General features: G+C 39.8%; 1 protein-coding gene across 11 annotated transcripts in view; it reads right to left on the bottom strand.

Moving 5' to 3' along the window:
- The window catches only part of THADA (THADA armadillo repeat containing), a 324,153-nt gene that overhangs the window by 181,562 nt on the left and 128,394 nt on the right, over positions 1-14,197 (bottom strand). For 10 of the 11 annotated variants that reach the window (XM_027621844.2, XM_027621847.2, XM_027621842.2 and 7 more), the window contains 2 exons: positions 3,156-3,245; positions 1,716-1,847 (listed from right to left, as the gene is read on the bottom strand). In XM_027621844.2, the coding sequence (XP_027477645.1) occupies positions 1,716-1,847; positions 3,156-3,245 (222 nt within the window). The remainder of the gene's footprint in view (positions 1-1,715; positions 1,848-3,155; positions 3,246-14,197) is intronic. The other variant, XM_027621848.2, reaches the window with a different exon arrangement.

Genomic DNA, 14,197 nt, shown 5'->3' with positions numbered 1-14,197 from the left:
TGAGAAACACTGTTCTATACTACAAATGGACATTCAATAAACAGAGCCTACTGACACTCTAAGGAATCAATTGTGGCACTTGGGCTGTTGGTGGCATTCTATGAATGCTTATTCGGATAGAAAGCAACTACTGACCAAGACATTTTCCCTGGAAGGACAGTGGAATGGACCCTTTGTGCCTTTTGAGTTAAAACAACAACAACAACAACAACAACAAAAACCAATACACTAAGGACACTGGCTTTATGGCAATATTTAAATCTTCTACATTAATGCAATCTTTGTTATATAATAAGTGCTCTGAATATAATTAGTAATACGAGCATTCTGATTATATGTAGACTCTAAATAACAGGAAGGATATTTTCAATGTAGTAATTTCTGGTTTCTAGGATGCAACACATAACAGATTGATTAGTAATAAGCTTCCACAAATGGAATGTTCTCAACACACAATGACAAAGTTCTAGAGCATGTCCTTCTGTGATTCTGAGCATGTGCCTTTCCTCCCCCACCCCATCAACCTTCTGAAACATTTTTCAGTTCTTTCCAGTTATATGTGAAAGTACAATTTTTAAATGCTCCTGAAAGTAAAATTTACAACCCAAATTCCTAAAATGAATCACCAAATGCTGGATCCAAGAGACTGGTAACTTTGTGTATCAGGAAACAAAAACCCCATCTGAGTGAGTCATCTCTGTGATCGGAGATAACAGAGCCACCGCCAGAGCTTGGTGCAAACAAATGGCTGCAGCAATCACAGGCAGGCATCTCGCGCTTCATGGTTTCTCACATTGAAATGCATCAGTCAGCTCTGTGAAACCAGGAAGTGGAACCCAGGACACCACATAAATAACAAACACATTCTCTTGAGTTTGGTGTATCTTAACGTTCTGCTCTATCTCAATTTCTGGTACCTAAATAAAAATGAAAGTGCTGCTTTATCGAGTTGTACGCAGAAAGGCAAAAGCTAACTAATATGACTGGGCTTCTGAAATGTTCCCTAAGAAAATTTTTAAGACTTTTTGGAGGCCTATTTATTGAGGACTTTGATCTGAAAATGAAAAAGGTGATCAGAAGAAGCTGGCAAATACACCTCAAAAACTGTAACAGAGGAAGAGGCAATAGGCTTTGGAGCAGAAAAGCCTGTTACCATCTGATTCCATGTATAATTCCATGCTTTTTCTCAGGTGCTCCAGTCTTGAAAGAGAAGCTGAGTAGGAAGTGAACTTGTGCCACATATGGACAGCTAGATGATACCCCCTGCACCCACTAGCAAACTCCTCCAGAGACAGGAGGCAAATGTCATTTTCAACCGTAGGACAGGGGATATAATGCCAGGACCAAGCCTGCCTCATGCTGGCTAGGCTCAACACAGGGATAATGCAAATACCCAGGCTATGTTTTCAAAAGTAGGCAGCTCCTATCAACACCATACATCCACTAGCAGGCAGAGTGCCAAGGGAACATTACTTAAACATTGGCTATGGCTATGGGCTTCTGCACCCACGATAGAAGCACTTTCCTCTGAAACACTGGAGACCAGTTGCGGGCAATGGCAATAGCCCCCAGGCCCCTGCTTTCACAGGATCCCTCCCAAAGTAAAAAAACAAGAAATAATAAAAAACCAACTACACTTTCTGAAATATGAACAAGTTAAAATACCCCATACTGCCCCCATACCCACCCCATTATTTCCACAAAGCACACACTACCTCATAATGAACGGAATGAAAGGCGCCATGCTGAGAGCAGAATAGGTGCCGTCCATTGGGGAAGGGTAGAGTCTTCCCAACACCAAAAGTAAGAGAAACATGCTTGGATGACGGTTGAGTTCTCCTGTATCACTGAAAAACAAGTGATTGTATATAAAAGATTTAAAATTTAAGAGGTGAGACACTACCTTCAAACATTTTTCTCATTAAATGATTATGAATATAAAGTGAGACTCTCTATGATCAGAAGATCATTTCCCTTTTTTCATTTTTTTCCCCTCCATTCGTTTCATATATTCCTAATGTGCAAATAAGGAAGAGCTACTGGCAAAGCCATGGGTTGGGCTCCAGCCCACGATTCTCTTCTCAAAGCTAATTGTTAATTCGTGTCTGTGTTTTGATTTGAGCTGTTCATACAGCAGAGAGGAGTTCCACAGTATGAAATGTGAAACTTTCAACAGCCAAATGTATTTATGAAAGCTTGAACGGTCACTTACTGGGGCCAGAAAAGTCTGTCTGTACAAATTACTAATGTGAGGAAATGTATCATAAACAGAAGTAAAATTCATTGATGTTATTTTACTTCCCCATTACAGATAATGAGTATAAATTCATATCAAGTGCAAATATGGCTAGAAGAATAAAAAAGCACATGTTCTAAGACACCATTCTAAAAATTCCACTGTCGGTACAGGATGTGATTGAAAGGACAATGATAAACTTTTCTATGTGCCCTCATCAGACGCGAAGTCCTCTGAACGGTTTTATTTTCTGTTTCTAGGGTCAGGCATGCCAGTGCCATTTCTGGTCACAGGTGACCAGACCAGCCAGCTATTTGTTTACTCTCACAATGGTCAACTGCAACAGGCCAGTAAGAAAAAATGGCTGGTGTTAGTGACAGCAAACTCAGTATGCAAACACAGAGATTTTTAAATATCATGGGAAGAAAATCTTTTTAGAAGCTGTGTTTCTAAGAAGCTGGTTTCTGAAATATGTTCACTGAAAACAGAATTTGAAAAAACAGTATAAAACAGGATTTTAAAAATATAAAACATATTATAAAAACAGGATATTAGGGGCGCCTGGGTGGCTCAGTCAGTTAAGGGTCTGACTCCTGATTTTGGCTCAGGTCATGATCTCAGAGTCATAAGAGCCCTGTGTCTGGCTCTGTGCTGGGCTTGGAGCCTGCTTAAGATTCTCTCTCTCCCTCTCGCTCCCCCCAACTCTAAACAAAAACAAAACAGGATTTTATACAACTTTTCAGGTACAAATCTACTGTAGAGTCAGGCAACAGGATATAATAAAGAAGCACTTAAAAAAAAAATCCATCTAAGTTACAAGGAAGGAGTTGATTAAAAACTGTTGCCTGGAGGAAAAAATCTCGATTAATGAAGTAATTCACTTCCGATTTCACTGTGTCCCACCCTATTCTCTTCTTACCTGTCCACAGAATTAGCTACAGCTTCCAACTGTTGGAGAAGAAAGGGATAGAGTTCCGGGAAACGAGAAAAGAATTCACTTCCTGTCATTCTGTAAAGGGAAGAAAAACAAATTACTATCTTTTATTTCCTCTGATCTAATAATAAAGCCTTTTTATTTTACTTTATTTAAAGGAAGAGAGCCAAGGTCATTCGCTTGAATATTTAATGAAAAAAAGTTAAGAACAAACCTCATCTTAAAAATTTAACAATCAAAACAAAACATTTAATTTTGATTTTGGAAGTGCTCTTGACACATGGAATTTTATCTCAAAATTTAAGGTTATGTATATTTACAAATATTTGATATTAAATTCTATTGGGGAAGAAATTGCAAATGCCAAGTTTCCACAACTGATTTGGACCATGAATATAATCAACATCTGGTTGGCTAAGGCTGACAGCTTCTGTAAGAAAAGCAGGTCTAGAACAGGTTTCTCCAAGCTGGCACCAATGATATTTTGGACCAGATAATTTTTTGTTGTGGGGGACTGTCATGTGACTGTAGGATATTTAGCAGCCTCTGTTGCTTCTACCCATCAAATGCCAGTAATATCCCTCCCCCTTCAAGTCATGACAATCAAAAATGTCTCTGGAAACAACAATGTCTCTGGACATTGCCAAATGTATCCCGAGGGATAAAATGGTCCCCAGTGGAAAACCACTGGTCTGGAGTATGGTTATCAGAGGCACAGATTTCGTGCATACGGTTCTGGACATCCAATCTCAGCTGACACCTGTGAGGATTAACTTTCCATCTTTATAAACACTACTCTTGAATTCTGACAAGATCCATTCAGTTTTCACAAATGCTTATACTCATGTAACCCACTCCTATGAAGACTCAGAAAATTTCCATCATCCCAGAAAGTTTCCTTGTACCCCTTCCTGGTCAACTCTCAATACTCAGAGCAACCACTGAGTTTATTTCTGTTACAATTTGGTTTTGTCTATTCTAGAATTTCATATAAATGTAATAATATCTTACATAATTTTTTGTGTCTGGCTTTTTTCACTCAGCATAGTTTATCCATGTTACTTTATGTATCAATAGTTTGATTCTTTTTTTGTTGAGTAGTATTCCATTGTGTGAATATACAAGTTTGTTTATCCATTCTCCTCTTGACAGATATGGGCTGTATCCATTGGTAGGTTATTATGAATAAAGCTGCTAGAAACATTCTTATACAAGGTTTTTGTGTACATGTTTTCATTTCTCTTGAATAAGTATCAGAGAATAAAATTCCAGTATGTTTAACATTTTAGGAAACTGACAGTTTCCCAAAATAATTAGAGCATTTTATACTCCCCCCAACAATAAACTAGAGTTCTAGTGGCTCTGTGTCCTATCCAACATTTGCTGTTGTCTTTCTCTTTATCTACTTTAGCCATCCTAGTGGTAGATTCCTGTGGTTTTGATTTGCATTTTCTTTTTTTTTTTTTTTTTTAAGATTTTATTTATTTATTTGAGAGAGAGAGAGAACGAGAGATAGAAAGCACGAGAGGGAAGAGGGTCAGAGGGGGAAGCAGACTCCCTGCTGAGCAGGAAGCCCGATGTGGGACTCGATCCCGGGACTCCAGGATCATGACCTGAGCCGAAGGCAGTCGCTTAACCAACTGAGCCACCCAGGCGCCCTTGATTTGCATTTTCTTGATGACTAATGATGATAGTAAACACTCTTTTTGTGCTTTGGTTATTGATATGGCCTTTTGTGAAGTATCAATTCAAAATATTTGCCTGTTTTCACATTAGGTTGCTTGCTTCCTTTGCGAAACATGTGCATTACATGTACCTTCTTAGTCTGTGGCTTGCCAATTTATTTTCCTAATAATGTCTTCTGATGAGCAGAAGTTTTCAGTCCAGGGCGCCTCGGTGGCTCAGATGGTTAAGCATCTGCCTTCGGCTCACGTCATGATCCCAGGGTCCTGGGATCGAGTCCCGCATCAGGCTCCCTGCTCTTTGGGAAACTTCTTCTCCCTCGCCTCTCTCTCATGAATAAATAAATAAAATCTTTAAAAAAAAAAAGAAGTTTTCAGTCCAATAACTGGGTCCTTCTTTTTTTTTTTAATGATTCATGTTTTCTGTGGCTTAAGAAATCTTTGCCTACCCCCAAATCACAAAGATACTCTGTTTCCTTCTAGGAGTTTTATAGTTCCAGCTTTTATTGTGAGGTCCATGATCCATCTCAAATTAATTTTTGTGTATGGTGTGAGGTAGAGGCAAATGTTGTCTTTTTCTTTAAAAAAAATTTTTTTTAATTGAAGTATAGTTGACATACGATGTTGCATTAGTTTCAGGTGCAAGATTCTTTTTCTTCTACATTGGTGTATCATACTTTTTATAGGGAGATGCTGTAAGAAAAGATAGGCCTTAAATAGGAGAGATGTGCCAGGTTCATGGATAAGAAGATTCAATATTATAAAGAGGAAATTCTCACCAAATACAATGCAATTCCAATAAAAATAATAATTTATATATTCAACTACATCAATTAATATTTTTTAAAAAATTTTTACACACACACAAAAAGCACACATAAAAACACAAAATAATACACGTACAAAGTATTTTTGGCAGAGGAGGAGTATCAAACATTATGAAAAAAAGAGACTAAGAGACTTAGCAGACTTATGAGGCCAAAAAAGACTAACCACATGTGGACCCTGTTTGGATCCTGATTCTAAGAAGCCAATTATAAAAAGACATTTCTAAGACAACTGGGAAAAGTTGAAGGTTAAAGAATTATTAACTTTGTTACACACGATAATAGCATGATGTATTTCTTTTTAAACTCTCTTATCAAATCAGTCATGCATCCTGAAGTATTTACGGGAAAAATGACATGATGCCTGTGACCTCGGGAGGACAAGAAATGGACAAAATATGATTGGCAAAATGTTGGTAATTCTTGAAGTTGAGTGATGGATATGCAGGGGTTAGTTATATTATTCTCTTCATTCTTACATATGTTAAAAATTCCCATAACAAAAAAGTTTTAAAATGATGGAAGTAAATGTTTTTATTGCCAAGCCACAAATGGGGAGGAAATGTGTAATGTGTATAACTGAGAATTGCATAATTAGTACGAGAATACATGAAGAACTCCAGTGAAATCAATAAGTTAAAAGACAAACAACTGAATATAAAAATGGATAAAACCTAATAAAATATAATCCACAGAAAATAAACATTAGTGACCAATAAACATAAGATGCTCAATCGTACTGAGAGACTATTTTATATCAACTGGCAAAGATTGAAAAGTCTGATAATAACAAGTATTGGAACTCTTAGACACTGTTGATGGAAACAAAAATTACTACAACAATTTTAAAAATAATCTGGCATTTTCTTGAAAGCCACAGATGTGTTTAGCCTGTGATTCACAAATGCTATTTCGAGGTAAATGGCCTAATAAACTCTTGGACATGGGCACCAGAAGGCTTGTAGGATCATATGCACAGCAGCCATATGTCCATCAAGAGTAGAGTGAATCAGGGCACCTGTGTGGCTCAGTCATTAAGCGTCTGCCTTCGGCTCAGGATCGAGCCCTGCATCGGGCTCCCTGCTCCACAGGAAGCCTGCTTCTCCCTCTCCCACTCCCACTCCCACTGCTGTTTTCCCTCTCTCACTGTGTCTCTCTCTCTCTCTCTCTCTGTCAAATAAATAAATAAATCTTAAAAAAAAAAGAGTAGAGTGAATCAACTGTACACTCACACAAGGGAATACTGTAGAGCAGTAAACCTGAATGAACTACAGATGTATAAAGACAGATGTATCTCAGGGACATAATGTTAAGTGAAAAAAGTGAGTTAAAGAACACACGTAATATGATCCTTCTATGCAAAGTTTACAATAAAGCACCACTAAATAATACTTCGCTTAGAGAAACAAATTTAAGTGATAAAAAAATGAAAAGCAAAGGAATAAATAAAAACAAAATTGGCAAAAGTAATCAATCCCTTCTCCAGGGGGAAAAGAAAGGAGATGGAATTAGGAAGGATTATATAAGGGGCTTCAAAAGAAATGTTCCGTTATTTAACCAGGTTGTGGATCTAGAAGTGTTTGTTGCATAGTTACTCTTTATACCTTACACACAGTATATAAATTTTCTTTTGTACCTATTTCACATTCAGTCAAACCAATTTTTTTTTAAAGAGAAAGTCCTTACTTTCTTTTAAGTTACAGATCTATTGAACATTTATGCAAAAATGTGCTCATTTCCTTTTTTAATTAGTAGATATTTTTGTGGAAAAAATAACAAATGCAAGTGTTAAAAAAACCCACATACTAGATTTCCCAGTGCCCCTCCACATAGACAACTATGCAAAAGCATCTCAGCTTTCCTTTTAAAAAATTTGTTTATACAAGTACGTACTTTTAGTTTACCTCCTTTTTCCCCACAAATATGCATATTATACATACAGTTGTGCCCCTTGATTTTATTTTTCATTTGAACTATATCTGAGAAATCATTCAATATCAGGCACACCATTCTATTTCTTTCCACTTAATGGCTGCAGAGTAATCCATTGAATGTCGACTGTAATTGATTTAATCCCAAACGTTAGGCCTTTTGGTCGTTACCTTACTGTTACAAACAATGATATGTAAATTTCCTTGTTAATAAACGGCAAACCTAGGTTTTGCAGGTTCAGTGCTTTACACAGGGAGACCACAAAACCATTCCACTACAGGCCATTGTTACATTCTTTAGTATCACTAAGCAAAACTGGTCAAGAACATCAGTTTCCATTTTTAGTGGAGTCACTTAAAACTGTATATGAATTCAATACTGAAATCCCTGTGTATACTTGCCCATATAGAGTCTCTCCATCTACACCACAAAACCTGGTAAACAGTATTTCCAGGGGAGTAAGTCACTCCTCAATGGTCCAATATCTCTTGGTGGTGTCAAGAGAGATAAGTATTCTTGTGTAAGCAGACCATATGATTGCATTACCATGATCTGGAAATTGCCTTGATAAATAACGGGCTCTGCTGACCACAAATACTGCCAGAGGAAAGGGCTGTAGAGCTACTATTCTCAAATTAAAGTCATTGTCTTAGTTGAATTAAAACTAATTGTCCCAAACAGTGAGTTACCTCATTCAGTTTACCTTACTAGATATTTACCAACTAGTTTATGTTGCAGAATATATGAAGAAGGTACGTTACTCAAAGTTAAACATTTGGTGAATGTTTTAAGTAATTGTTTTGTTCTTAATAATTTGGTGGGTTTTGACTACATCTTTAAAACAAATATTCTGTTAAAATTATTGTGTCCATGCTTGGTGGTGTAGGACTTTGAAGCATCAACTGCGCATCTGCCAGGGTTTAAGGAAAACCAAAATTATTTTCTAAGGAGAATTTTGACCTTGCTTAGGTACTCTGAGCACACAGGAGTTGCCTTTCTATTCTAGCATTCTCAGGCTCCTCGATACTGTTAAGAAAATGTCAACTCTAAGAGCCTCTTTTTTTTTTTTTTAAAGAATTTATTTATTTGAGAGAGAGAGAATGAGAGAGAGAGAGCACATGAGGGGGGCAGGGTCAGAGGGAGAAGCAGACTCCCTGCCGAGCAGGGAGCCTCATGCGGGACTCGATCCCAGGACTCCACGATCATGACCTGAGCCGAAGGCAGTCGCTTAACCAACTGAGTCACCCAGGCGCCCTCTAAGAGCCTCTTAACTATAGAGAACAAACTGAGGGTTGATGGAGGCAGGACGATGGGAGATGGGTTAAATGGGTGATGGGTATTAAGAAAGGCACTTGTGATGAGCACTGGTGATCATCGAGTGATCAATCACTAAATTCTACACCTGAAACCAATTTTACCATATATGTTAATGAGCTAGAATTTAAATAAAAACTTGAAATTTAAAAAAAAAAAGAAAAAGAAAAAAAAGAAAATATCAAGTCTATTTCTGGCCAGGGCTCCAATTCACTGCAAATGGCGAAGAGCTGAGTACTTGCTTGGGTTAGCATCATCTCAAATCTGCATCAGCCAAGGGCTACTAAAAGAACTTGGCTAAATGTGTACGGAGTGCTGCCTGAAGGATATTCAATATTAACAATTCTTGCATATTATAAAACAGAGCCTCAAGAGGTAAGGCATAGGAGGATATCAGAATTATCTAAGGGGGCTTATTCAAACTTCACTCACTCCTGATTCTCAACTACAGCAAAAGGCCTACAGTTCATAGGCTGCTCATAGGTTTTCAGCTGCCCGTATAGGTCTATAATCTATAGCTTTATTTTTAAAGGCCAAGATCATGGGACCATTTTAGTCCATATGTGAATCCTGGAACATGTGAGTCTTACCTGTCATTTCTACTTAGTCAAAACTATAGCATGATCATAGTTTTCTCAGGAAAGCAGCAAATATTTTGAATACCTACATACTTCATGTTGAGCACTGTGCTAGGTCCCATGGAAGACACTAACAATATGAAATAGTCACTGCTCTTTTTTTTTTATTTTCTTGGACCCTGAATGTTATCGGTTAATATGTGCTTCACATGTGGACTTTTTATTTATTTATTTATTTTTAAAGATTTTATTTATTTATTTGAGAGAGAGCACATGAGAGGGGGGAGGGTCAGAGGGAGAAGCAGACTCCCCGCCAAGCAGGGAGCCCGATGCGGGATACGGGACTCGATCCCGGGACTCCGGGATCATGATCTGAGATGAAGGCAGTCGCTTAACAAACTGAGCCACCCAGGTGCCCCTTGGGGCTTAAGATCTGGTTAGGAACACAAGGCACATGCATAGACTATAACTAGGGAAGACAAACTGCTTTAAGGGTCAAATAACTAAAGCTTCCAGTAACAGTGGAGTTGGGAAAGATATCATTGGCAGCTGGAGAGGTTAGGGAACAGCTTGTGGGAAACATGGAAACCAAGAGACGAGTTTTGAAAAATTGGGTAAGAATGGATTAAAAGGGAGAGAAAATAGCATGGAGAGGGTGGGTAGTTACAGAAACCAACTGGGTAGATAAACTGGCTGGATGAAAAGAGGGCTTCATGACAAGACAAGACAGAAAAGGCAAGATGGCATACAAGTTTTTAGAAATTTCAAATGCCAGACTAAACAGCTCAGCCTGCGTCTATAGGCACTGGAAGTTTCTGAACAGCAGAGAGATGTGCCAAGAGCAGATGGACCAGACTAGAGAGAGGGTGAAACGCGGTGACCCAATGGACGTTCACTGAATGTACCTTCTCACATCAACCAGGTAAGGGACCACAGTCATACTTCCTTGTATCACTTTATTTTATTTTATTTATTTATTTGACAGAGAGAGAGAGCACAAGCAGGCAGAGCAGCAGGCAGAGGGAGAGGGAGAAGCAGGCTCTCCGCTGAGCAAGAGAACCTAACGTGAGGCTCGATCTAACGTGAGGCTCGATCCCAGGACCCTGGGACCATGACCCGAGCTGAAGGCAGACACCCAATCGACTGAGCCACCCAGGTACCCCTGTATCACTCTTGATACAAACCACGATTCTACATAAACGCTGGCTGACTGGTAAATATTCTCACCATGAATGAATAAGTAAGATTAGCCAGAGAAGAAAAACATTCTACTATAGATGACCTCAGCCTATGCCTTATGCCTTTTATCTTTCCTCAGTGACTGGTTCCTACCCAAATGACACCTAACCACCCATCCAGCTTCAACACAATTTCTCTTAATCAAGAAGAAAAGGAATTATGACTAAGATGGTAACAAATTAAAAATTTCTTAAAGTGACTCATTAGCTGTATCTAAGGACATTCAAAATCCTGATGTGAATTAATAAACTGAGTATCCTGCCAGGACTTGAAATTTCTTAAACACAAATATATAAAGCTTGTCTGACTGATTTATAAACAGTTCAATTCTAGTTCACCCATATAAGCAAACAGGCTGATATGTCACCTCCACAAATATAGCAAGCCCTGGGGGTAAATTCTCCAGTGACAGGCATTTCAAACCTGTTTATCTATGTGGCCAAAAACTAGCCCTGCAACTTTATGGAAACAAAAGAAGTGATAACCAAAAAGGAAAAACGGAATCTCTGTAAATTCAAGCTTCTAGGAAGACAAAAGGAGACCACCAAATATTGTGAATGGGATAAAACAGACAGACAAAGGTGAAAACAAACAAGCCAGGACAGAGAATGAGAATAAAGCAGCTTTAGCCTTGGGACTGTCAGACTCTACAAAAGGTGAGTTATTCCCCATCCTGTCAGGCAAGAACTATGCAGGCACAACCCATGGAGAGGCCCTTGGGGAAACACAGAACCTCCCTGAAGAAATCCACTTGCCTGGCACCAGGAGCGGACAGTGGCTGAGTCCCCCGCAAGGCACTCCTCTGCCTGATCCATTCAGGGGTGGGCTCCCCCAGAGCCCAGCCAAAGCCATGAACAAAGTTGGCAGGCAACAGAGGTTGACTGAATGAATGAAAATGCCTGCCCAGCACTGTTTTGTTTTATTTTAAAAGCTTTTTAAAAACTATTCTAGCACTACTTGTTTACTGAGGAAAAATTAGATAATAAAGGACACTGCAAATAAAAATCTCAAAACCACCACAAACCCACCACCTAAAGATGGCCACTAGTCTGCTCTGATGTCTGTCCATCTACACCTTTCTCCTCCTTATATATTCTTTTATTATCTGCTTTGTACATTTAACACTGTATCAAGAACACTGTTCCCTATCAATCTGGACCCGTTTGAATGCAGTAGCCTCAGGGTGGTACACTCTCTGTACCTCTCCTACATTTGAACATAATGTCTGGGGCCCTAGCCCTGACACCAGCCCAGAACGCCTCATCCCCATCCTGGCTAAGCCATGCGTGGAAGGCAGTCCCTACCCCAGCCACGCTCGGACGCTCGGAGCTTCCCTTGGTCTGCACATTCCACATCTAATCTTGGTAATGCCGAGGTAATGGTAATGCTCTAGTGTTTGAGAGCATCTGAGCTTTCATCTTTGAATCCCACCTGCCATCTACCAGCCTAGGAAAATCTTCACTTGAATCAAGCTTCTGTTTCTCTTAGAGACCCTGTCCCAAGATCTGCCACACATATTGAAATTGAAATGCCGAAAGCAAATGCTTCTGAGCATCCTGATAAAAACCCATGGCACAATGAAAAGAAGCCTTCAGTGAACCATATCACAAGTAAAAATAAGGTATCCACACCCCCCAATTCCTACATACAGATCCCCTATCATTCTGAATCATCTCAGGAACAGGTATCAAGAGAGTAATGTACTAAGATATAAAGAGAGAAAGCTTGCAAAGGCAAGCAAAAACACGCAGAAAAAGGAACTCCATAGTAAACAGCAGCAAAGGCATAGCTTGTGCCTGCTTTAAGAACAACCACCACCACCACAACAACAAAACCCAGGACTTAGTCACAGGCCATGGAGCAAACACCGCAAACCTGGTTTCATCAGATGAAAACAAACGCTGAAGGCAAAAGCCTGGAGGTTTTCCAGTTGGTTTTTCAAATGGGAACCCAATAAACTATTAAAACTTAGCTATCCCCAGATTCTGGCCTATAAAACTACTCTAGAGGAGAGAAATCAGGAAAGGGCCTGTGTCTCCTTGCCACAGTGACTGCTGATAAAAAGAGCAAGGACATCTTAAGAAAAGCAGTACCCCGAAATAGAAATAAACCTACAAAGAAGACAAAGCGCACGCGCACGCGCGCGCGCGCGCGCGCACACACACACACACACACACACACACACACACACACACACACACACTTAAAAGGAAGAGCAAATGAAAACTAATAAAACAGAAACAACTAATAAAAAAGAAATCTGGGTTTGGAACCCCACCAGGAGGATCATCCATCTCTGACTCTGTTCCTAGAATCCTCTCCCCACCTCTGAGTGGGCCTGACACCAGCATTTCTCTCTTGAGTAGCGGTAATTTAAAAAGAATGAGTGACTGGACTAAACAGATGTCAGAGGCCCCAGGGCCAGAATCTCACACTCAGCAAGCACTTGTGATCGTGGCCATGGTCCCCCCCTGCCACCCAGGGCCTGTTAAAGGAAGGGCATCTTCTTCAGGGCCTCTCTTCTAAGGGCACGGACTCTGACCAGGTCTCCTGCCAATCTCATCTCCCTTCCAATCCTCCATGGAAAGCCATAACATTCTTGGACTTACTGAATGTTTTCCTAATCCTTCCCTTTGGAAGCTGTTTTCTGGTAGAGAATCTCTCAAATCACAAAATCTGCCATCACTATACTCCACCCATGGAGGGAAGTGGAAACTCTCGGTTCTGGAAGTACCCTGCCATTCCCCTTATAGAAATTACTAGCCCAAGGGTGGGCCTGGAAATACATTCCTACTCATTCCACAGCCAGATGGCCAGTAAACATACATCTCCTGAATTCTTCGTGTGTTCAAGGTCCCATCCGGACAGCTTCTATGGATTTTTTTACACCAGAAATTTATTTCTTAGAGAATGTGTCTTTCTAAATCTTGTCATCTATAAAAATCTCAGAATCAGTCCATCTCCAACAGTTAATTCGATAGTAATTTTCTAAACAGTTTGTGGTAGACTGCAAAGATGGCCAACAATAATTCCTACTACCCTCGCTATATGTACAAGCCTCCCTCCCTTCAAGAGGCAGGGTCTATTTCCTCTCCCCTGACTCTGGTCTAGCCTGTGACTTCTTTGATCCACAGAAGGTGGCAGAAGTGATGCTGTACCAGTTCTGCCTTAGGCTTCAAGAGGCATGGCAGCTTCTGGATTCAGTCTTCGAGACTTGATGACTCTGCTAGAGAGAGGTCCCATGAGCCCCCCCCCCCACCTCTGTCACTTATGCTCCCAGTTGAGGTTCCAGACATGGGAATGTGAAACCGTCTTGGTCATTCAGTCCCAGCTGAGGTCTCAGATATTGCAACCACCTGAGTGATCCCAGAAGACATCATGTGGTGAAGATGAACCAGCTGAACCCGGTCAACCCACAGAACTGTGAGAAATAATGAGTTGTTACTTTAAGCCAC

Source organism: Zalophus californianus, chromosome 8 (genome assembly GCF_009762305.2).
Source record: "Zalophus californianus isolate mZalCal1 chromosome 8, mZalCal1.pri.v2, whole genome shotgun sequence".
In the NCBI taxonomy this organism is placed as follows: Eukaryota; Metazoa; Chordata; class Mammalia; order Carnivora; family Otariidae; genus Zalophus; species Zalophus californianus.
The sequence above is the reverse complement of the archived record's forward strand: the minus strand, read 5'-3'. Positions and strand labels throughout refer to the sequence as shown.